Consider the following 22,773-nt stretch of genomic DNA (forward strand, 5'->3'; position numbering starts at 1 on the left):
TTTACAGATAAAAAAAATATTGTTCTTTTCACAAAGCATAATAACTAAATATAAATAATGTGGTGTGCAGTTATATTTGGATGCTAAGGCCAATTATATGCATTTTCCATTGAACATTGAACATACCAGAGGTAGCAAAGAAAGAGAAATATCATTGGTTGATGCAAAGTGGTACCTGATTTTTTGTGTAATTGATAGGCCTTATGATTAGTAACAACAATAATAATAAATATATAATAAAATAAAAGCTCATTAATAACTACCGACACTGGGGCAGTACCTAATTGTAATATATATATATATATATATATATATATATATATACAGCGTATACCCTTAAGTTTCACACTTTTCTCATGTTTTATAATTTGTTACGAATTCATCATTATACTAATTCAAATTTCAGTACAAAACAAAAATCATATTGTAGTTTTTCTGTCTCAGGAACAAGGCGCTAGGTATTAACGTTGGCTTTAAAACTTGGTTTGTAGCGATGGTGTCGTAGATCCCATTTTTTTCTTGTCCTCCATTTTAACATCAATTGTCTCAACACTGACGGGATGTTTGGAAGACTGGTTCCGTTTCTTCTGTACACTGAAGTGCACTCCATAAAAGAAGTAGATGAGCAAGCCTGTTTCGTTAGAAAATACAATTACACTTATTATATACAATGATTGGTTAAAGCTGAATTGTGCACACGTCAAAAGTTTGGATAATATTGGTACAAACACTCCTGCCAATGATATTCATTCATCCTGGTCCAGTGAAGGTAAATTAATCATAAATGAAACAGTTGGATATGTCATTAACTTGGAGATTTAAAATGATACATGGTATATTTGTCTATTCATATAACCTTGCCTTTAGTTTGAAGCTTGTTAAATAATATTGCAATACTGAATTCCGATTGTAATAGTTTCATAAGGTTTATTTTCCAAACCACATCCTCACACACTCATTTCCAGACAGTGCTATATAAACTGTATATAGGACTGTATAGTCATTTTGTCTTACCCACTGCCATCCACACTGCATAGCGAATCCAGGTTTCACCCCCCAGCTGGACCATTAAGTAGACATTTATGAATGTACTGAAAATTGGGAGTAGTGGCAGAAGTGGGACCTACAGAAAAAACGTGAAAATGTTTCTTAAGACCAAAGAACTAATTCTACATAGAACATGTCAATTTTCTTAACAACAGTAGTTCTCAATCGCAACCCAAAAATGTTTAATGTCCCTGGTGAAAAATTACACTTTAGCATACTTGAAAAAAGAAAAAGAAAAAAAAAATGTACTTAGAAATAATATACTTTAATAGGAAATACTTCAGTGCGAACTGTATGTTATGTTTTTTGGATACTTAACTGCATGTTAATTGCAATTAAATGAAAATTTGCTATACTGCCAGGTGATGGATAAATTTAAGAAAATAAAAATTGCATAGAGTTTCATTATTTGGCCCAGTGTTTATTTCATGAATTGATATAAAGCTAATTTCTGCTGTAAGCCATGTTAATGTAAAATTGATAAAATTGAATTATTTTGACTTATGCATGGTAATATTAATACATTTCAAGAATGAACTTTAATGACATTTTTGTTCTTGATAAATTATTTTGTAATTTTGTTTTGGGCTGTCGAATGAAAAATCTGGGCTCCGAAGCAAAACCACTTGAGAACCACTGTTAGAATACACATCTATGGACATTTTATGCATTACTTGTTGCTAAAATGTTGTAAAAAATGTTGTTGCTTTTTTCAACCAGTGAGTGTCAGCTTACCATAAATGCAGCTTTGGTTCCATTCTGTGGCTGTTGCCAAATAATAATGATAGTAATTAAAAAAGCCACCGAAACCAAAGTGATAATCAGAATCATCCACCACTCCTCAATCAGACCAGCTTGTACACCTTTTGTGATGATCACGCTCAGGATAACAGCAAACACAACTAGAAATCACATTAAAAGTAAAAATGAAGTGGAGAAGAGAGAGTTAGCATGCAATCATTTCAGCATACATTTAGATTAAATGCATTTGATTGTTGATCTGGTTATGTTTCACTTTCTTGTCCTGATATGACATTGGCTAGTTATGATAATTTGCTTCCATTTTTTAACTGCGCACCTGCTCATATGATCAAGAGTTGTAGTGGCTTTTCATTTGTAGCATAAAATTGCTAAAACTATTGTTAATTATTGCTATCAGTGGTGCATTCGTGTCGAAATGATTTTATTTACAAGTTTAATGCCACCATGCAGTCATAATTTCCAGAAAAGTAGTTACTTAGGATTTTCTTTAGGCTTGGAATTTCCATTAATTTTAAGGTATTTTTCCAAAGAATTATGGCTGCAGTAAATTGGTAATAAATCATAAAAAAGTAGCATATGTAGTTTGTATTTATTTTGCGTGTTACTTTTAAGTGATTTATTATTTATTTATTTAGCTGGTTTTTGAGAAGACAGGCTTGTGCAACTAAACAACAGTACATTTCCCATCATTCTCTGTGACTGTGCAAGAATGATAATATTTCTAGACTCTAGCATGTAGTCAAACCAAAATTTATTCAGACACCTTCAACATTTCTCACATTATCACAGCTTATTTGCTATAGTTTAGAACATGGTAATAAAATATAACAAGATTTATGTCACAGTATGGCCCGTCTTCCCCGTCACTCATCACTGTCACCTGTATCTCCAATCATCACCCGCACCTGCACCTCATCAATCTCCCATCACCTCACTCATAAAAGCACTTCCCTCAGCTCACTTGAGCGTCCGATCTTGACGTAACCGGATTACCACATGGACCATCTCTGCTATTGACAACTTGTTATATTGCCTTGCAATAGCTGTGGAGATGTTATTCCACTATTACCTTTTTTGGCGTCTAAAGAGACGCTAATGGTGAGTTAGTTGGTGAATTCCTCACCGCTCTTTCGAGCGGGTCATTCTTGTGGCATGAATTTTTGGGTTCAAGTCCCACGCATGTATAAATCATAGCTTTTCAAGGATCCAGCCACTGTTAACAAACAAAGGTCCGATAAATCCCTCTTCGTCAGGCCCAACTCCCTAAGTGCTCTCCCAGTAGGACCATACATCAATCCCCTATAAGATATGATCACTGGTAAGTGCTGTAAAGGATTATGGGACCGCGACCAGGTAGTAATCGCCCTCGTGTTTTCTGGTGTACTATATTTCCGAACCTTCAGCCTCCACGTTTCTTCCATCCTCACTCCTGCGACAATAGAAACGTCCATCACCGTTGAGATGCTATTCTTCTCAATGAGCAAGTCCGGCTTTATAAAGGATGCTGAGGTAGGAATAATGGGCTCGACCCATGTTGTAGAGGTTCCCTTCCTCAACATGGTTTCCAGTCTCCTCATCACTCGGTTGTGCCTTGCACACCTAGCATCATGGGTAATCTCACACCTTTGTTGGATGTGGTTCAAAGTCTCCCTGACTTGACAAGCCCCTCTACATCGTAGATCTTCTGGGCACCTCTCTCTTCCTCTTGCCCCTCTTGCCTTTGTAGACAGGACCCCACCCCTGAGTTGAATTCCCCGGAGATGGAGTCGAGGAAAGACTCTTGCTGGTTTTTCAAGCCATAAATGACTTGCTGCATCCACATCCTCCATTACCAGATCCTTACCATCCACCGATCGGGCTAGTTGTTTCGCCCACTCCTCTCTGGCTTCCTTTATGCCAGTAACTACTTCTCCCCCAATCCTGCAAGGTCTATTCGCTCTTACCAGAGCTTTTTGGAAAGATGACAGTTCCGTCACTGCCCTATCAATCGGGCTAGAGCTAGACAAGAGCTTCATAACTCTCGACCTTTGCCAGAAAGGTATTGAAGTACTTAGAGAGGGAATCTCCAGACCCCCCGCCTGAAAGGATGAGTACAAGAATGCCAATGGAGTATCCTTTGGCAGTCTAATCCACTTCCTCACAGCTGCTCTTATCATCCTGTCCATCTTCAACAAGGTGTTCCTATGGGCCCCTCCAAGAACCAGTTCATGGACTAGCCTCGGGACCAGGAAGATTTTCAGGATTTCCAGCCTTTGATATGGTTTCAGGGGGGCCGCAGTCAGTTCGTATAGCATCTTTTCTAGGTACCCAGTGTGTTTGGGTGTCACTTTCCCTTTCCAGGTGAAGTCCAAACCCAGATATTTTTGTTTATCCAAGACCCCCATCGCCGGGATTTCTCCCTCGCTGGTAAAATAGACCTGGGGTGCCAAGAATAAGCATTTCCGCCTTCTATCCTTGAGGATCGTAATGGCTTTCGATTTCCTTTCATTCAACACCATACCCATCCCTACCAGTGCTCTACCGAGTCCTTCCAACTTCAATTGGAGGTCATTACTATTTTGTGCTATTAAAACCAGATCGTCGGCATAGGCAATGACATCAATGTGTTGTCCACCTATCTCTACCCCCAACTCGGGGTAAGCTGCTTTCACCGCTCTCTCCATAACCAAAATGAATAGGAGAGGTGACAAGGGGTCGCCCTGCCTGACGCCCCTACCACATTTAGTCATCCTCACACCCAGATTTACTTCAGTGTTTTCATAAAGATTTGCCAGATAACTGATCAAAGGGTCTGGTGCACCAGCAACTCTTGCTGCCTCCAAGATAGTATTATGTGCAACTGTATCGAAGGCCTTCGCAATGTCTAAAAATAGCATCGCTATAGGCTTTACCTCATCATGGGTTCTTCGAAACAGTGCTTGCAGTAGGGCGCTTGATTCCAGACATCCATCCCTTTTCAAAAATGCATGCTGCAAAGGAGAAAACGTAAAATTTTCACGCATCCTCCCTGCTAGTATTTTGTGGAGTACTCGTGTCAAAACCGAGGAGACAGAGATAGGTCTAAAATCCCCCGGGGATTCGGGGAGTTCGACTTTAGGAATGAATGTTACCCTGGCATTAGCCAGGGCTGGAGGCATGGTCTCTAAGGCCAGAATCATATTGCAGAAACCAGCCAAGGACGCCTGATGCCACGTCAGAAGTTCTTTTACTGACATCCTATCCATCCCCATCGCCGTCCCACCCATACCTTTCAACGCCCCCGTTATCTCCTCGGACGTTATAGGAGATAATATTTCCCATTTTGGTTCCACCCCTTCAGTTGTTAGTACTTCATCTTCCGAGGGACCCGTCCCCGAATAGATATTTGCCCAGTAGTCCTCCATCCCTTCCACTTCCTGTTGACCCTTATAGGCTTCCTTCCACCGCCCCTCTAAGATTGTTTTAGCAGCATCCTTCTTACGCAGTTTATACAGCCTTTGGATGCTGGCATACCTTGCGCGTCTCAGCTGCTTATTTGACCTAGGCTAATCGCCGCGGTTCTTTTAGGGGCTGTTGGCAACCATCTTCTCGGAAAGACCTCGGCCACATACTCTTTAAATATTCTGGCCCCCTCCATTGTTGTTTTCCGCTCTTCCAGTAAATCCCGAATCAAGTTCTTAAATTTGTCCGGCTGGAATCTAAAATCTTCCAAGGATTGATATGCTTTCTCCAGCATATCTTTCCTCCATGATTCCACCTGTACTACTTGAGCTAATCTTGGGGTTACTAGATCTTTCTGAAGAGGTAGTGGCTGATCCACCCTACACGTCAAACCCAACTCTTCCTGTTGGAGTTCAGGAGATCGTTCTGGCCTAGGGATTACCACTTCCGACGATAGTTCTCCTTGAAAAGTTTCCTTCGATGGCCTCCAATCCAATTTCTGCAACCTTTTTCGTATTGCCTCTGCCGTCCGAACATGGAAGCACCGATGTAATTTTTCCGCCAACTCTCGTTTTGTCATACCCTCCACCCATATTTTCCATGCTTCCTCCATCAGCAGTTTATCTTCCTCTTCCGACCAGGTCTTCGATATCTTTCCCCGCTTATTAGCGGTCCTGGATCCTGGATGACACTCCTGCTGAATGTTAACTAGAGTTGGTAGATGTTCTACCTCCATTCTCGGAGTTGGCTCCACTGACATTGATGTCCTCTGACAGCTATGGGGTATCCATTTCAGGATCTGAAGTCTTTTCTTTAAGGCTTCCATAGAACGATGAGGGAAGGTAACATGTAAATGAGTTAAATGATCTTTCTTTCTCATACCTTCCCTCCAAGTTAAGTCGGCCTTAATCCTCAGTTCTTCATCCTCTTTAGTTGTCCATCCTTTCCGCTTTAATTGAAATGCTATAATTCTTTCTTGGTTAACTTCCACTGGGTGCCGATGATGTCTATGCATACCCAAACTTCTCAGGGATGGAAACACCATGCTACAATCCTTACAGATATTAATATTTGCTATGGGGCTTGAACCATCTCCCAAAATCATCCCAACTTCACTAACCATCTCACCGCTGCTGAGATCCTGGTTACCAGAGGGACCAGGATTTTTATTTCTTCTTTTTCTTTCCGTAACCAGCAGTAAATCCCAGTTGGGTGGTTGGCCCAACTGGGATGGCCCGGATCTTAGTTCAGGAGGGTCACATGTGGAGGTGCCAACTTGACAACCCCCACCGGTAGTTGGAATTACCTCTGCTTCCCTCCCTATCCAGCGGTCGCCACGAGGAGGCGCCCGGGCCATGTAACTAAGAGAGTCATAGTTACTCCCGCCTGTTTCAGGAACATTACGAAGCTGAGTATTACTACCTGCGATTACTTACCTGTCCCTACTTACCTTCTGTCTTCTCCATTCCAGTCCTCTTCCTCGTCTGTTCCGCTTGGCTCGATCGGATCTCCGCATCTCTCAGCCGCTCAGCCGCGGCGAACCCCCAGGATCTGTAAGATCAGAAAGACTGATTACTATTGACATTCCGCTCACCTGAAACCTCACGAAGAGACACTCACCACATCCGAAGACTCCTCACGTTTGCTATTCACAATTGCACGCTGTAAATAAACACCTTGTTACTCCACTTACCATCTGTGTCAGACCCGTTCCGTTACAGAAGATCGGACCACGACAGAAAGCCAGACGAACACCGGAGACCACGAACATCATGTCTCCAGCGGAAGTCGCGCTGTACGGGCTGCGGCAGGGCGGCCTGAGGTTGGCGCGATATGTGGAGGTTTTCCTCGAGCTTGCCAACCGGGTGAGCTGGCACGACGCAGCTCTGGGTGCGCGTTTCCTGCTGGGGCTGAATGACGAGGTTATCCGCTGTGAGCTTCCCACAGGTGATTTTTCCTTGGTCGAACTTATTAACCTAGTCTTCTTCCTTAATGGGCTCGACGAAGAAGTCGAGGAGATTCCCCAGACTCGTCATTCCGCTCCAGCAGGAACGCACAGCGTCTCCCCAGCTCATTCCTCGCCGGGATCCTCCACATACCTCGCCAACGGCTCCTCCCGCCTGCCCAACCCTATAGTTTCGCCAACCGTGGCGAGGAGAAGACCGCCGCAGAAGGTGAGGAACGGTCCGCCATCCCCGGCGATAATTGTGCTTCCGCCCGCGGCGAGGAGGATGCCGCCGAAAAGGGCGATGAACCCAGCCAGCAGCGGGGAAAAGGGTTCCACCGCCCACGCCTCAGATTCAGGACGAGGGGTTAATGGATGAGGCTCTTCCTCCGGAGTTCTCGGCTCCCGTTCTTTCTCCCATGTCTTCTCGCCAGTGCCTTCCATTGCCTACTCCTCGTCTGTGCCCTCCAGTGCCTACGCCTCGCAAGTGCCCTCCAGTGCCTACGCCTCGCAAGTGCCCTCCAGTGCCTGCCCCTTGCAAGGGTTCCTCTGGATCCCCGCTGGTCCCGTCCAGCCCACCTGAGTTCCCGCTGGTCCCGTCCAGCCCACCTGAGTTCCCGCTGGTCCCGTCCAGCCCACCTGAGTTCCCGCTGGTCCCGTCCAGCCCACCTGGGTTCCCGCTGGTCCCGTCCAGCCCACCTGAGTTCCCGCTGCGAGAGCGCCCTCACATGTCCGCGCTGCGAGAGCGCCCTCACATGTCCGCGCTGCGAGAGCGCCCTCACATGTCCGCGCTGCGAGAGCGCCCTCACATGTCCGCGCTGCGAGAGCGCCCTCACATGTCCGCGCTGCAAGAGCGCCCTCTAGTGTCCGCGCTGCAAGAGCGCCCTCCTGCTTCTCCGCTGGTCCCGTCCAGCTCTCCTTCGTCTCCGCTGGTTCTATCCAGCTTCGCGCCTCCCGTGCGCCCTCAAGAGTCCGCGCTGCAAGAGCGCCCTCAAGAGTCCGCGCTGCAAGAGCGCCCTCAAGAGTCCGCGCTGCAAGAACGCCCTCCTGCGTCTACGCTGGTCCCGTCCAGCTCTCCTTCGTCTCCGCAGGTTCCGTCCAGCTCCGCGCCTCCCGTGCGCCTCCAAGAGTCCGCGCCTCCAGAGCGCCCTCAAGTGCCCGCTCCTCCAGAGCGCCCCCAAGAATCCGCTCCTCCGGAGCGCCCTCGGGTGCCCGCTCCTCCGGAACGCCCCCTAGAGCCCGCTCCTCCAGAGCGCCCCACAGAGCCCGCTCCTCCAGTGAGACCCCTTGTGGGGAACATTCCCAAAGAAATTTTGGGGGGGGGGGCTATATTCCTGTAATCCTGGTAGCCATAGTGGCCTTGCTAGGGACATTGGTCAGGGCCACTATGGCTCTTTTCGCATGGCCTCATGAATCCCTTTGGGCTCCCCAAAAAATATGGCCATGGCTCCCCGAGTCTCCTGATCTACCATGTCTCCCCGAGTCTCCTGATCCGCCATGGCCTCCCGAGTCTCCAGTCCCGCCAAGGCCTCCCGAGTCTCCAGTCCCGCCAAGGCCTCCCGAGTCTCCAGTCCCGCCAAGGCCTCCCGAGTCTCCAGTCCCGCCAAGGCCTCCCGAGTCTCCAGTCCCGCCAAGGCCTCCCGAGTCTCCAGTCCCGCCAAGGCCTCCCGAGTCTCCAGTCCCGCCATGGTCTCCCGAGTCTCCAGGCCCACCAAGGCCTCCCGAGTCTCCAGTCCCACCAAGGTCTCCCGAGCCTCCAGTCCTGCCCTGGCTTCCTAAGGCTCCTGATCCGCCCTGGAGGTTTCCCTGTCCTGTCCAGGTTCTGCTCCAGCCTCCAGGGCGCCCACCCCCCCCCCCCCCCCTCCCGGTATTATTGTTACGTCGCGGGACGCGCCGTCCGGGATGGGGAGGTAATGTCACAGTATGGCCCGTCTTCCCCGTCACTCATCACTGTCACCTGTATCTCCAATCATCACCCGCACCTGCACCTCATCAATCTCCCATCACCTCACTCATAAAAGCACTTCCCTCAGCTCACTTGAGCGTCCGATCTTGACGTAACCGGATTACCACATGGACCATCTCTGCTACCTTACAAAGCTGAGTATTACTACCTGCGATTACTTACCTGTCCCTACTTACCTTCTGTCTTCTCCATTCCAGTCCTCTTCCTCGTCTGTTCCGCTTGGCTCGATCGGATCTCCGCATCTCTCAGCCGTTCAGCCGCGGCGAACCCCCAGGATCTGTAAGATCAGAAAGACTGATTACTATTGACATTCCGCTCACCTGAAACCTCACGAAGAGACACTCACCACATCCGAAGACTCCTCACGTTTGCTATTCACAATTGCACGCTGTAAATAAACACCTTGTTACTCCACTTACCATCTGTGTCAGACCCGTTCCGTTACAATTTAAACTGTGCCAGAAAAAAAAACATCTTGATAATATCAGACAACTCTGATAGATAGGCATGTAATGAATTAGGTTGAATAGCTGTCAGCTGTCAAATTTAAGTATGCAATTAGATACTATTAATTTAGGACAACCAATTACCAAGCAATGCTAATTTTGTTCAGTCTGTGGGGTAAAAAGTTCGCATTAGCAATTATATAAAAAACACTTAAGCAAAACATGGTCAGGTCAAAGTGTCTGAATAATTGTTGGTCCCAAATTTTTATCAGTTTTACTGGTAGTCCACTGTGTGACGAATTTTTGGGTATAATGTGTCACAGTTTACTTAATTTTCCTATCCTCACTTACATAAATGAACTAGTGTCCTGCACCCATTAGTAAAAAGATATCAAAACGTATATCTAGTGTCTGAATTTTTGGTTTGCCTGTATATTACATACTAATTTGCATATACTGATAATACAATGATAAAAACTTAAACTCACTGGTAAGTATGGTTAGCAAAGACACAGCTTTAGAACTTGTAGCAGAGGCATATTTAGGGGGGCGAAAAGGATTCCATTTCTTCTGAACTTCTGGTTTCTCATTGATCTCAGCTGTCTCTGGTTGGTACCTGTGTGGACAAAAATTGTTTCTTTTAGTTCACAACTGTTATTATTGTCAGTAATGTATATTAAGCACTGCTGCCTGAACATTTGTGTTTTCTCTGAATATTGTGAAAATTGATTTATTGTGCATTTGCATTGTCAGTACTATCACAGGCAACACATCTTTTGGGGGAAATACTAATCATGCAATATTGTCACTAATCGTGACGTATTGTCACTAATCGTGACAATACGTCACGACTTTATTGTAGGAAGGGAGGCGAAGGAGAAACTGAGGTGTGGATCAAAACATAGCACTTGAAAGATGGAGATAATTGGCTGGCTCCAGGACAAACTGAACATGGGCACTGGCTTCGAGATGAACCGAGGGTCCATAGTCGTCATAGGTGTATGCTCAGATTCTGTCTGTGACAGGCGTGATGAGGCTCTGGGTGGCCACAGGGTGTTTGTGTTCCCTTCCCCCCACAGTGAAGTGTTTAACTGGGGGGCCAAATTGGACAATTAACACAGCGTCCCTCAAGGAGCATCAGTGGACAGCCATGGTTTGAGAGGCTTAAGTCCATCATAAAAATCTAAATGCAGCAATCTATTAGACAAACAAGATGAATATAATCCAAATAAAAGTAGTCCAAGAGAAAACCATACACAGAGGGAAGTAAACACAGAACACAGGAGGAAAGAAACAGAATAAGCTTGAAGGAAACTCAAATAAAATTCCTTGAACAGTAATAAAACCCAAATCAGATGTGACAAATTATTGATTACTGCGGAGAAATAGTTGCTGAAAACTTTGTGTCATCAACTCTGTCTTGAAAATGTGAACATTACATATTTCGGTGTGAATGTATATTTTGTGTGATTTGTAAAATTCGCGAATTAGGCATAAACAATCATAAAATCTACAATACTGTTCATTATTCTTTATATTATGTTTTGTGTTTGAAGCTTACCGAAGAATTAAGATGCAGATGGCTACGAGGGTGTAGGCAAAGAGCGTTCCAATAGACATCATGTCTACTAGAGCCTTCAGGTCAAACACCATGGCCATTATTGCTAAAAACACAAATAGTTCACTAATAGAACAACAGAGGCAAAAACTAAATGAAGACAAGAAGGTGGTGTGGTTATTATGATTTGATGTTACCCAAGGTATGTTATATAGATTTGTTACTTTTATCATGGTGTATCACTGGCATGTGTTCTCAAAGAGAATTACCTGCTACTATTCCAGAAGAAATTGTAGCGATGACAGGGCTCTGTCTGGAACTCATGTTACTCAATGGTTTGAATAGCAGTCCATCTCTGGCCATAGCAAACAGCACACGGGGCATAGGAAACATGGACCCCAGCAGACTGTCGAGTAGTAAACAAATATTGCATTACAATATTGTTTCTTTAGTTAAACCCTGTAATTTATTTTACTATTTTGTACTTTTTGAGGAAATTACTTGCTACTTTCTCATATTTGCTCTTTTTACTGTGTACAGTTAAAGAACTAACTTCTCTCTTCCTTAGAGAACCTAGTGAACCTGGATATACTGGTGGTTTAGTAGACTAAAGAACCAAACAATAAAACAGACTGTTAATGATAAAGAGGACTATTTTGACTATATCCACTACACATGTTAAATCATTAATTTTTCTTCTGATAGATCCTGCATCAACATTAATCCTTGACAACTGTGTTTGACAATAGAGTCCTGCACTATGTGTACTACATTTGATTTTAGGATGCTAATTTCTCCAAACTGATGAACAGCTTTCCTTTTTAGTTTATTAGCATCTTCTCTTCTATCCTCTTACTGATCACGCAACACAGCTTTTTATAGTGCCTTATGGGTCAACATGTCTTGCATCACCTTGTTGAGAGAGCACACAAAGATCCAACAGCCACAGCATACTTTGCAGGATCCCAGCCAACATAGGTAAAGGCTACAGGTAAGGGACTCTGAACACTTAGTTGGTAGTAGGGCATCATAAGGGTGAGAGCAGCCGAAACGCCGAAATAAGCCACGAAACAGATGAGAAGAGACGCCACAATTCCTATAGGGATAGACTTCTGAGGGTTTTTGACCTCCTCGCCTAAAGGTAAAACATGCACACACACACAGACTGTAAAAATACTGAAAAGGTATGGAAAAAAAGGTATTGAAAAATACCTTAATAATACTATGCTCCAAGACTTCTGAAGCGGTTGTTGTAAGTAACTATCCAACACAAATGACTTTCGATCTAAATAGTCCTTAATCCACAAACAGAAATATCCAAGATCATCTCCAGGAGGACATTCACGCAATGATAACTGAACTAAACAGGGGTGTAAATACACAGGACCTAATGAGTAAATTAACAAGAACAGGTGGAAAAAATAGGTAACCATGGAAACAAAGAGGCCCACACTAGGAAACTAGCCCTGCGTCCGAAAGTTCATACTATCCATCCTAAATAGTGTGTGAGATTGGAATAAGTGTGTCCCAAAGCATGCTATGCTGAAAAGAGTATGTCAAAAGTCCCCAGATGGTCTACTGTTTCAAGTAGTTTTTTGAAGTGTGGATCTATTCATACTCTAATGGCTAATATGCCCCACAATGCATTGCACTTTGGTGAAGGATTTGGTTCAGAACTACAAACATGAAAAAAGTGTTAAAAAACTACAAACATGGTGTGACCAATGGATGGTTTGAGTTACTAATAATCAACATTTAACCCAGTAAAACATATTTATTGAATGTTATCTGTGTTATATTTCATCTGCAACAACAATGTGAACTTTTCTAAGCATCCGTTCGGCCATTAACTTTTAAATGAATCATTATGCAGAAAATATGAGGAGAGTTGACTCGCGGATGGCAGATCAGCGTGCTGCTACTTTTCTTTCCAATATGGTAGAAAGTTAAATAATAAATACATTTAATTAATTAAATGAAATGTGGAGGATGTTAACTGTGACAAGATGATTGGCAGGCAAGTTTACAGTGACTGGGTGCGTGTAACAGGTGCGACAAAGCATATGTTAAATACGCAATTGTATGATGTGATAGTATGTCCCAAAGCTACATGTGCCTACACTTCTGCTACATACTCAAAAGTGTGTACTTTTTCTTCATCAAAAGAGTGTTTAAGGTAGTAGTATAAGTAGGCACATTGGGATGCAGCATAGGTCAGCTGAGCGGGTGTTTACAATGACATTTTAGGGGCCTGAAAAAAAAAGGGTTTCAAAGTGCAAGTTTTTGAAAACAATATGGTTGTTGTCTCTGTGTAAACTACAAAAACACAATTTTGTTAAAACAGTGACGTCATTTGCATGGGTATTACGTGCTCAGTCTACAGGAATGTGTATGTGTGCAGGTGCCTAGCGTTTTCATACCTGTGGTTGCAATGCAGTCAAATCCCACAAAGGCATAAAAACAGGTTGCGGCTCCAGCAAAAGTTCCCTCAAAACCAAAGGGAAAGAATCCTCCAGTTCCAAAACTGGATAAAGTTTCATTTGAGGTTGAGAGATTTCTAAACAAAATAGCAATGTTAAAAATTATTTCAATGTATTGTGGTAATTAAAAAAAAATAATAATAATAATTATAACGTGTGTTAAACAGTCTCTCAGTTTCCCAGTTTAATTTTTAAAGCTGTTTATCTAAAACATGCATTCAACAGTTTTGCCATTACCACAAAAGCTCTGTAAATTTTATAAATCAAGCAACATACGCAGTTATTGTGTAGTTCCAAATTTCCTCCTCTGTTATCTGCCAGTTTCCAATGTCCCCCTTGATGAATCCAGCAATGATGACAAAAACTAGAACTACCATATTTAAAGCTGTGAAGATCTTATTGACAATGGCAGACTCCTTCACCCCAAATGCAAGGATACCTAAAAACGGTCAACGTAAATCTAACTCATGCCAATTAAAATGACTGTATCTTAACATAACTCATTTATTGACACTACAACAAATTTACTGAAAATCTTACTTGCCTGCCAAAACCAGGATAAGGCCAGCAGCAAAGAAGTCTGGATAGGGAGCAAGGCCGGGTAAATTCATTGGTGTATTTTCACTCAAATAACTGGCAATCTTATTTCCAATCAAGTCATCGAAAGTGCCACTCCATGCTCTTGCCACACTGGATGTCCCTGTCATAAAGTCATTCAAGCAATTCAGTTATAAAAACTGAGAGTGGTTTTCAAACATTTTATAAGAAGGTTTAAAGGGAATATAATTATAGGCATTTATGATTTAGTGAGTCATGCATAATATCATGAAATAACTTTTAAGATTAATATCACTGATTAAAATGATTGGAGAATGTTAAATAGTTTATGGAAAATCTTATTCGAGCTGAGCTGCGTTTGCTAAAGGCAATGCGAGTTCATCTTTTTTAGACTAAAGCTACACTATGTAACTTTTTGCCCAATAGCGGTTAAAAATTAGAACTACTTGCATTCTGTGGAAGAACATTGTTTTTGTTGTGCTCCGGCTCTGCTCCTCTATGCGGATGAATGTGATTCGAGGAAACATTCCACAGAAGTACAGGGAGGAAGGATACATAAATATCGCTTTTGTGATCTGTGGTATATTTTTTTTTTCATTGTGACAACCGGAGCCGGAGTTACTTTTGCAAAGACTTGGTGAGTCTTTGCAAAGGGTCAATTCAGAGATGTATGCTTCCAGTCTTTAAAAAGGGCAAAAACAAAACAACAACAACAGTTGTTCAATAATGTCTGGAATGGCATGAGAGTGAGAAAAGTGGAGGCATAATTTTCATTTTTGGCTAAATCCCTTCAAATATCTAGGTAATGGGCATTGTCAATGTTATTGAACAGCCAGCTCAAATAAAGCATACTGTTTGAATGTACTGTTAATGCTGGGCATTAAATGTTTGCTCTTGCCTATGATGTATGACAACAGTAAGTTCCAGCCGGTGATGAAAGCCCACACCTCTCCGACAGTGACGTAGCTGTACAGATAGGCAGAGCCAGTCTTGGGCACTCGGGCGCCAAACTCTGCATAACACAAGCCCGCAAACACAGATGCCAGTGCTGCAATGAAGAATGACACAATGATGCTGGGACCAGCTACTGTTCTGGCAACCTCCCCAGAAAGGACATAGACCCCAGCACCAAGTGTACTTCCCACCCCAAGGGCCACTAGGTCAAGTGTGGTTAAGCAACGCTTGAAGTTGGACTCTTCACCATCAGGCTCCAGTGGCTTTCGCCTCGATAGGCTCTTCAAAAAGGACAGCACCTTGTCACAGAACATCCTGAGACAAATAATATAGGTGATTATATGTGTCTATCATGTGTTAATAAGAGATATATTCAAGAGAAACACATTTCTCATCCTGTGCATTCTGCAACAGTTGCACTTCAAACATTTGCTTTTCATTATTTTTTACCATGTAAGTCTTTGTTGTTCACTCATTTAAACCCATTTAGTCATTTTTATCAGTTATGTTTTTTTAAGTCCACTAATTGCCAAGTGTATGAAATGAGTTATGTCAATAAACATGCCTTGCCTTAATTATTCAGTGTGCAGCTGTGAAAGACTTAAATGTACACAGTGCTTCCGTGATCAGGAGATGATAATAATACATTTTATTTGTATACAACTTTTCGTATATAAAATGCAGCTCAAAGTACTTTTTGGGTCAGTAATTATTTATGAGGAAATCATAAAAACCATTAAAAAAATCAAAACAACATGGCAATAAAAAAAGAGGAAATAAGGGGGGGAAAGTTAAATCATAACCAAAGGGATGTAAAGCATTTGCTCTTCATTGTTTTATTACAATGTCCATCTTTTTTATTTATATGTCTATTTATATTTTTTATATATTTGTCTTTCTTTTATAATTCATTCTTTTAAACCCATGTTAAGTTCATTTTCAACCATCCTTTTTCTTTAGTCCCTTTTAAATTATTTTAAGTGTTCAAAAATAATATGCCTATTTAAAACACTCAAAATTACACGCTTTGTATGAAATGAGTTTCATGCAAATAAGTTAGCAGAGGGTAAGAAGAAGAAGAACTACCTATCGTACTTAAAATGCAGCTCTAAAATCTATTTATAAAAAGGCATAAACCATAAAAAATAAAAACAAGAATGGAAAAAAGTTAAATAAATAAACGGAGAGGAGTTGAGTGGGAAAAAAATACTAATAAAATAAAAATAAAGTCATAAAAAGAACAATGCTTTCATATGCTCAGAACATGTATAATTTCATTTAGTTGAACATTTTGGGGCATAATGGCTACAAACAGCTGTACTTTTATTGTTTACATCAGTTAACTTTAACTGTAATTTCATTCATCATTTTTTTATTACAGTTGATAGAATACATTTTAACAATGTCCAGCACTAAATTGTTCAAGTCATATAACTTACATGCACAGAATATCTGGCACATACTGTTATCTTGCTTTTATGATGTTCTCTTCACTCAACATTTCTTTCTTATTAAAATCTAAGGGGTCTTGTGAAGTATAAAATACTAAACAAACCCTTGCCAAATATTCAAATAGAAGCATCTTTATCTTCACATTAATTGCAGTATCTTTTAGTACATTAGTGATCAAGTAGCTTACCTGTCTGCTCAGAATCCAGGCGTGTGTGAAGGTGTGACTGTGCTGTGAGTGCTGTGGGCCAAGAGTTCCTGAGCTCAGCCTATATCAGAGGGCCCCTCCTGTAAACTCTCACGTGTCCAACCACCCATGTGTCATTTTTGACAGACTCTGAAGAATTGTGTGAGACATTTAGAAGAATTGTGTGATTTCTGGAGAAGAGATCACTCATAAAAAACTATTTTGCAGTTGTAAGCCTGAACTCTAAAAGTATATAGTGAGGAGGTTATGATTTAAAAAGCTGTAGAATAAAAAACATTAGCAATTTAAAAAACAACAGTCATGACATTGTTGAATGTTGACCTCGTGCAGAATCAACAAGGTGCTTACTTAATATTTTCAGTAATACTTCGTAATGCCAAAAGGTTATTTCTTCCAAAGAAAAAAGAACGCCTACAGGTAAAAGACAAACATCAGCACAAAGGAGAAAACGACTTGACCCAATATTTATGTCCTCCTCATCTCCTAACATCCAAAAAAGCAATTTCATTCACGATTATAAAGATTAAATAAAGTCGTGCTTGGAAAAAAACAAAAACAAAACAATATTTAATCTTAAAGACTAATAGAGACTAAAGACCGGAAAGTAATTCAATGCTAAAATTAATTTGCCGTGACAAAGAACCACATTTTTTTTTAAATATGCTAATGTTCTCTAACATATGTACAGTATAATAAAACAAGGAGTGAAGGAAATAAAGATAACTGGCTGATGAATCAAGAAAATACTGACGTTCACTGTCAAATCTGATACTATGGCTGTTTAAAAAGATAAGGGGCAAAATCTGTTATTTCTTGCTGACTCTTATTATTATACTATCAGTGGCTGAAGTCCATGGCTATATCCTGAATAGCAAACTACCACACTGTTAGTATTACTGCCGCAGGAGACAATCTTGGGTTTTCACTCCCACAGAGCAAAGCAATTGACGAGTTAATATTTTTTTTCTTGACTTATTGTTTCATATTGCTTTATACAATAGTCGCAAAGACGTAAGTAATATTGAGTAACTTCAGACAATAACTGGCCAGTTAGTTTTTACGTTTCTTCACCCCAAAGAAAGTCCGTCCAAAAGAAGCCATGGCACCAAGTTTTGTGTTTTATCAAGCAACACTAGTTGCATGATGTGTTTGGTTTCACACAAAGGTACAGTCTATAACATACTGAACAGTACTGTATATTTAGTGATAGCCTCCCAAAAGATGGCAACCTGTTATTAAAATGAAGCACTGGCAACTAGTGGTGGTTTTGCACTGCCACATTCAAAACGTATTAGGAAACAGTATTTATGTGAATCAGTCGCATTCATGTTCAACAAGGCAAAGGTAGAATAATCATTATTACTGTGACAGTTTACAACTTAACAACCCATTTACCACAGGTGCGGTCAAGCTGACTTGTAATGTGTGTTGAGAATTTTTTCGTCTTTAAAGTAAACGTGCTTAAGGAAATACGTGTTGTATTTTTTAGTAGACAGTTGCTGTGACTCTCAGAATCACTGTAAGGTAAGGGGATCATGTGGAATTATGTAGTTATTTGCTGAAAGAAGCAAAACTAAAGTAAAAAACCCTTCAGAAAATGACCAAAGGTCTAATATGCCAACTAGAATGTGAAGTTAAAAGACTAATCATTCATTTTTCTTTAATAATCTGTAATGATGGATCCCCTAATGCATGTCATTTGCCTTTACATTGCCCACATTGAATGGGGATCCAATTATCCAGAGAGCCAGATCTAAAAATTGGCACAAAGTCCCTTAAAAGCCATCAAGAGACAACCAGATTTTAAGGGGCTTATTAAGGCCAGCATATATCTGGTTAGCCATAACTGTTTGGTCCTCAAGGAGATGTTCACCCTGGGTAAGGAGGATGAGATGAACTGCTGCTAGATCCATACTTGTGGTCTGTTATGTAACGGTTGCAGGACAAAGAGAAGTTAAGGTGAGGATCTAAGCGCATCAGGTCTTTAATAATAAACAAAAAAATGTAATCCAAAAGGTAAATGCAAACATAATAGCATTGTATAACAAAGTCAATGACTGGCAAACATATGGGTTTTATATATACATACACTCTATATATACACTGCAAACTAGGAACTTTATGAGATGCACTGTAAACCCTAATGCCTAAACTTATATTCAGAATGGGAAAATCATACAAATGAGTTGAAATGAATTAATATTGATGAATAATGATTAATTTTCTTCTGAGTTTAATGAACTTGCCTCTAAGGCTCTCAATTCATCTGCTTATTCTACTGCCCTAAAAGTATATACTCTTTTTGAGGGGAAAAATCAGATACTTTTGAGTGTGTAGCAGAAGAATAGGCAAGCTTTGGGATGTACTACGTCATAAAATTGTGCTCTGTCGCATAGTTACAGGAATTCTGTCACTGTAAAGAGCCTGTCAATCATTCTGTCACAGTTAATACCCTCAAATACACACTCCTCCTACAGATTAGCAAAGAAAACAATGTTAATCTGCCTGTTTTTTAATGGACACATGGCTATAAGTTTTGCTATTGTGCTGTTTGTATCCTTACACAAGTTTTGATGTTGAAGAGGAAATATAACAGATACATATATAATATTTGTTTCATATGGTTAGATATTGATTAATAATCCTTACTTGCTCTATAACGGTCCATTACACAAACATCATCCATGTTTGTAGTTCTTTTTATTTATGTTTGTAGTTCTGGAATGAATCCTCATCCAAAACGTAATGGGTTGTGGGCAATATTATTTATTACAGAGATTATATTATTTACTCCTGGAGAGCTGCCAGTAAAATAAAAACCTTACTTGATAATCACAGGCAGGTGTGTTGGAGCAGGGCTGGAAATGAAGTCTGCAGGACTGTAGCTCTCCAGAAGATTGGAGATTCCTGCATGACATTGTGTACGGATCCACACTTTGAAAATCTCTGTTCCTGGAGATCTACCTTCCTGTAGAGTTCAATTCCAACCCTGCAACAACACACCTCCAGAAGATCTTAGGCTATTAATCCGAATACATTTGAAAACTGCGTTTTGTTTCAAAATACTCTCCATCCACACTACTGTTTTCAAATGTTTTCCAAAAGTTTTTCAACCACACTGAAATTACAGAATATGCTAAATTCAACAAACATAATTTTCTCATGCTATTCATTTTATTTAGCAAAATGTCTCACTATTCACTTATATATCCAGATCGCACTTAATCACCATTATATATTTGATCTAAAGGCCAATTCACACTACACCAACAGATGCAGACAAACAGCAACAGATACATTTGTCTGGTTTTGACTGATCAGTGTGTTACCCCTGTCGGCATCGGTTGCCATTGGTCAGTACTTTTTTTTCACAAACTGAACATGATGAATCCTTTTGTAACATAACGTTACATACATACTATACTCGGTTGGTTGTTGCCGTTGGTCTGTGTCCTTCTGTTCAGTATGAATTGACTTCAACTGCACTCATACTTTGGTGCAGGACAGCAACTGTGAGTAAACTGACATCTTTGCAGGACTGTGATATGAAGAGTGTAACTATAGCACATTTGTGTTTGATTAGGTTGTAGCAGAACTTTGCAAGAAGGTAGATCTCCAGGAACAGGACTGGGCACCCCTATACTGGGACTTTTGGCCCTATTCTGTTGTCCTTAGTTTCTAAGTATGTTATGTTTTATTTCTTTTTTAAATTTGTTACATCTGTGTCTTGTTTAATTCCTAGTTATCCCAGTGTGATGTTCATTGAGTTGTCAGTCACTGTCTTTGTTATACAGAGCTGTTACATTTGCATATACGTTTTGGATTACTGCAAACTCTTACCTTTGCTTTTTGTATTACTATGATTTATTGGATTACCTTCTTTTGTTGATTAATAAAGACCTGCTGCACTTAGATCCCTGCCTCAACTTTTCTTTGTCCTGCAACCGTTACATAACAGACCGCAAGTAGTATATGACCCTGACCGACAATTATTGTAACTGTCATTTGATTGCCCTAGTGAAAAATAAATATACTTAAATGTATTTGAAATGCTTTTATTTCATGCTAAGTATACTAAAAATACATTTCATATACTTAATAAAATGCCCTGAAATTGTATTTTTAGTATACTAAACTGGTATACTTAAAGTCTGCTAAATTAGAACAACTAATTTTGTACTTAATACACTTTAATTGTGCAGAAGTAGTGCTGAAGAACAATTAAAGATATGCTTAGTTTATTTGATTGTGCTAAAGTGGAACTATTGCAAGTACACTTCAGGTACACTTTAATTTTTTTGCATTTAAAGACTGATATTATTTAAAGATCATACAACTCTCATCAAAAGTGACATTAAAACACATTTTAGACTTAATATTAAGAAATGTGCATTGTGCACAAGTAGTACGCTAAATAAAGCTTAATTATAATTTTTATATCAGTATCTGTCAGTAAATATATTAATAGATTTGCACAATACTTAGTATGAAATATAAAAGTATTTTAAAAAGTATTTTTTATTTTAATATAAAGCATTTTAAATATATTACTTTTTTACTGGGGTGTATTGAGTAGGGGGATTTAAATCATTCAAATGAGTTTAAATTAATTACTGAGTATTTAGAACTTTCCTTTTCTTATTTGTTTAATGAACTTGTTTCATAATCACAGGACCAGTGATGTATGAGACATTTGAGGAACCTGTCTGCAATATATCTGTCTAATAAATGACATCTGACAGGTCTTAATTCTGAGTTATTCCACTAATCCCAGTCTGTATATACAGGCCTCTGTTTGCTCACTGAGTAGTTGGTCATTGACTTTGTTATACAGAGCTATTATGTTTGCATTTACCTTTTGGATAATTGCAAATTATTGGCTTGCCTATACTTTTTGTTTCAATAAAGACCCGTAGAACCTCGCCTCAACTTCTCCCTGTCATGCAACCATTACATAACAGACCGCAGGTCATTATATGACCCTGACTGTAACTGGCATTTGGTTCATCTGCTTTATGCTCTTATTTATTGCATTAATTTTCTTTTCTTTTCTTTTCTCAAATACTCAAAACTCTCTCTCAAAACTCAAATACTCAAACTTAATTTTAGGGGTAGTAGGGGAAAATTAAATATTATTTAGAACTTTGTTTCTTTTGAGTTGACTATACTTGTCAATTATGTTATATATATATATATATATATATATATATGAACAAATTTCGTCAGAATTCCTTGCAATAATGATCAGCTACAGAGAGGAGGTGCAACAACCTGTCCCTGAATGTGGACAAAACAAAAGTTAAGAAACCCCAGATACTCAATAGCTAGCTAGTAAACGTCTATCAAAGTTAGCCGGTAGTTAACTTAATACATAAACTATACATAATTAACTGCAGCAGAAACATTACATCTAGCAAGTAAGTCACTCAATTCAATGTGCCAGTTGACTGACCTGCTGGCCGATGTTCCAGAACGGAGGTCATGAGGTCAAAATTAACTATTATGCTCCATCCACTGCTGCTTCTATTCATCTCTCTTTTATGGTCTCTGGTACCCGATGAAGGCCATGGTGGAGCAGAGAGTATGAGGAGCCATGATGAAGCTTGGAGCTAGGGCTTGGAGGGATGAGGCGGAGCAAGTCCCAGGCTGAGGCCATGACTCCAAAGACCACGGTGGCTGGCTAGGAGGGTCCACTGAGCCAGGGAGTCAGACAGCCAGGCAGAACCAGTAAAGGGGGAGGAAGCCAGGGAACTAGGCAAGAGAAGGATGCGGAAACAGACAAGACCAAGTAAAGGAGGAGGAGACAGGGAAACCTGGACAAAAATGACAAATTTAAACGTGATTTGTGTAATGTCACTGTTTTTGTCTTGTTTGTGAATTATTTATTCATGTAATGCTCGGATTCCTAAACCTTTTACTTTTGTTTGTCAAAATTTCAAAGTGCGGATGACAGAGACCTCTGGTGGTGAGATGAACATAC

The 22,773-nt window shown here is 40.6% G+C and overlaps 1 protein-coding gene across 1 annotated transcript; it reads right to left on the reverse strand.

Annotated features, from left to right (window-relative positions):
• Positions 1 to 473: 473 nt before the first annotated feature.
• On the reverse strand, positions 474 to 15,450 carry LOC306871689 (cationic amino acid transporter 2; the record flags this gene model as incomplete). Its single annotated transcript, XM_079419784.1, has 11 exons — positions 474 to 631; positions 1,015 to 1,123; positions 1,783 to 1,949; positions 10,075 to 10,202; positions 11,148 to 11,250; positions 11,414 to 11,550; positions 12,057 to 12,279; positions 13,565 to 13,701; positions 13,901 to 14,063; positions 14,169 to 14,324; positions 15,081 to 15,450. The coding sequence occupies 11 exons, from the start codon at positions 15,448 to 15,450 to the stop codon at positions 474 to 476; spliced, it is 1,851 nt and encodes a 616-aa protein (XP_079275910.1).
• Between the last annotated feature and the right edge of the window lie 7,323 nt (positions 15,451 to 22,773).

The sequence above is a fragment of the Barbus barbus genome (genome assembly GCF_936440315.1).
Source record: "Barbus barbus genome assembly, chromosome: 6".
In the NCBI taxonomy this organism is placed as follows: domain Eukaryota; kingdom Metazoa; phylum Chordata; class Actinopteri; order Cypriniformes; family Cyprinidae; genus Barbus; species Barbus barbus.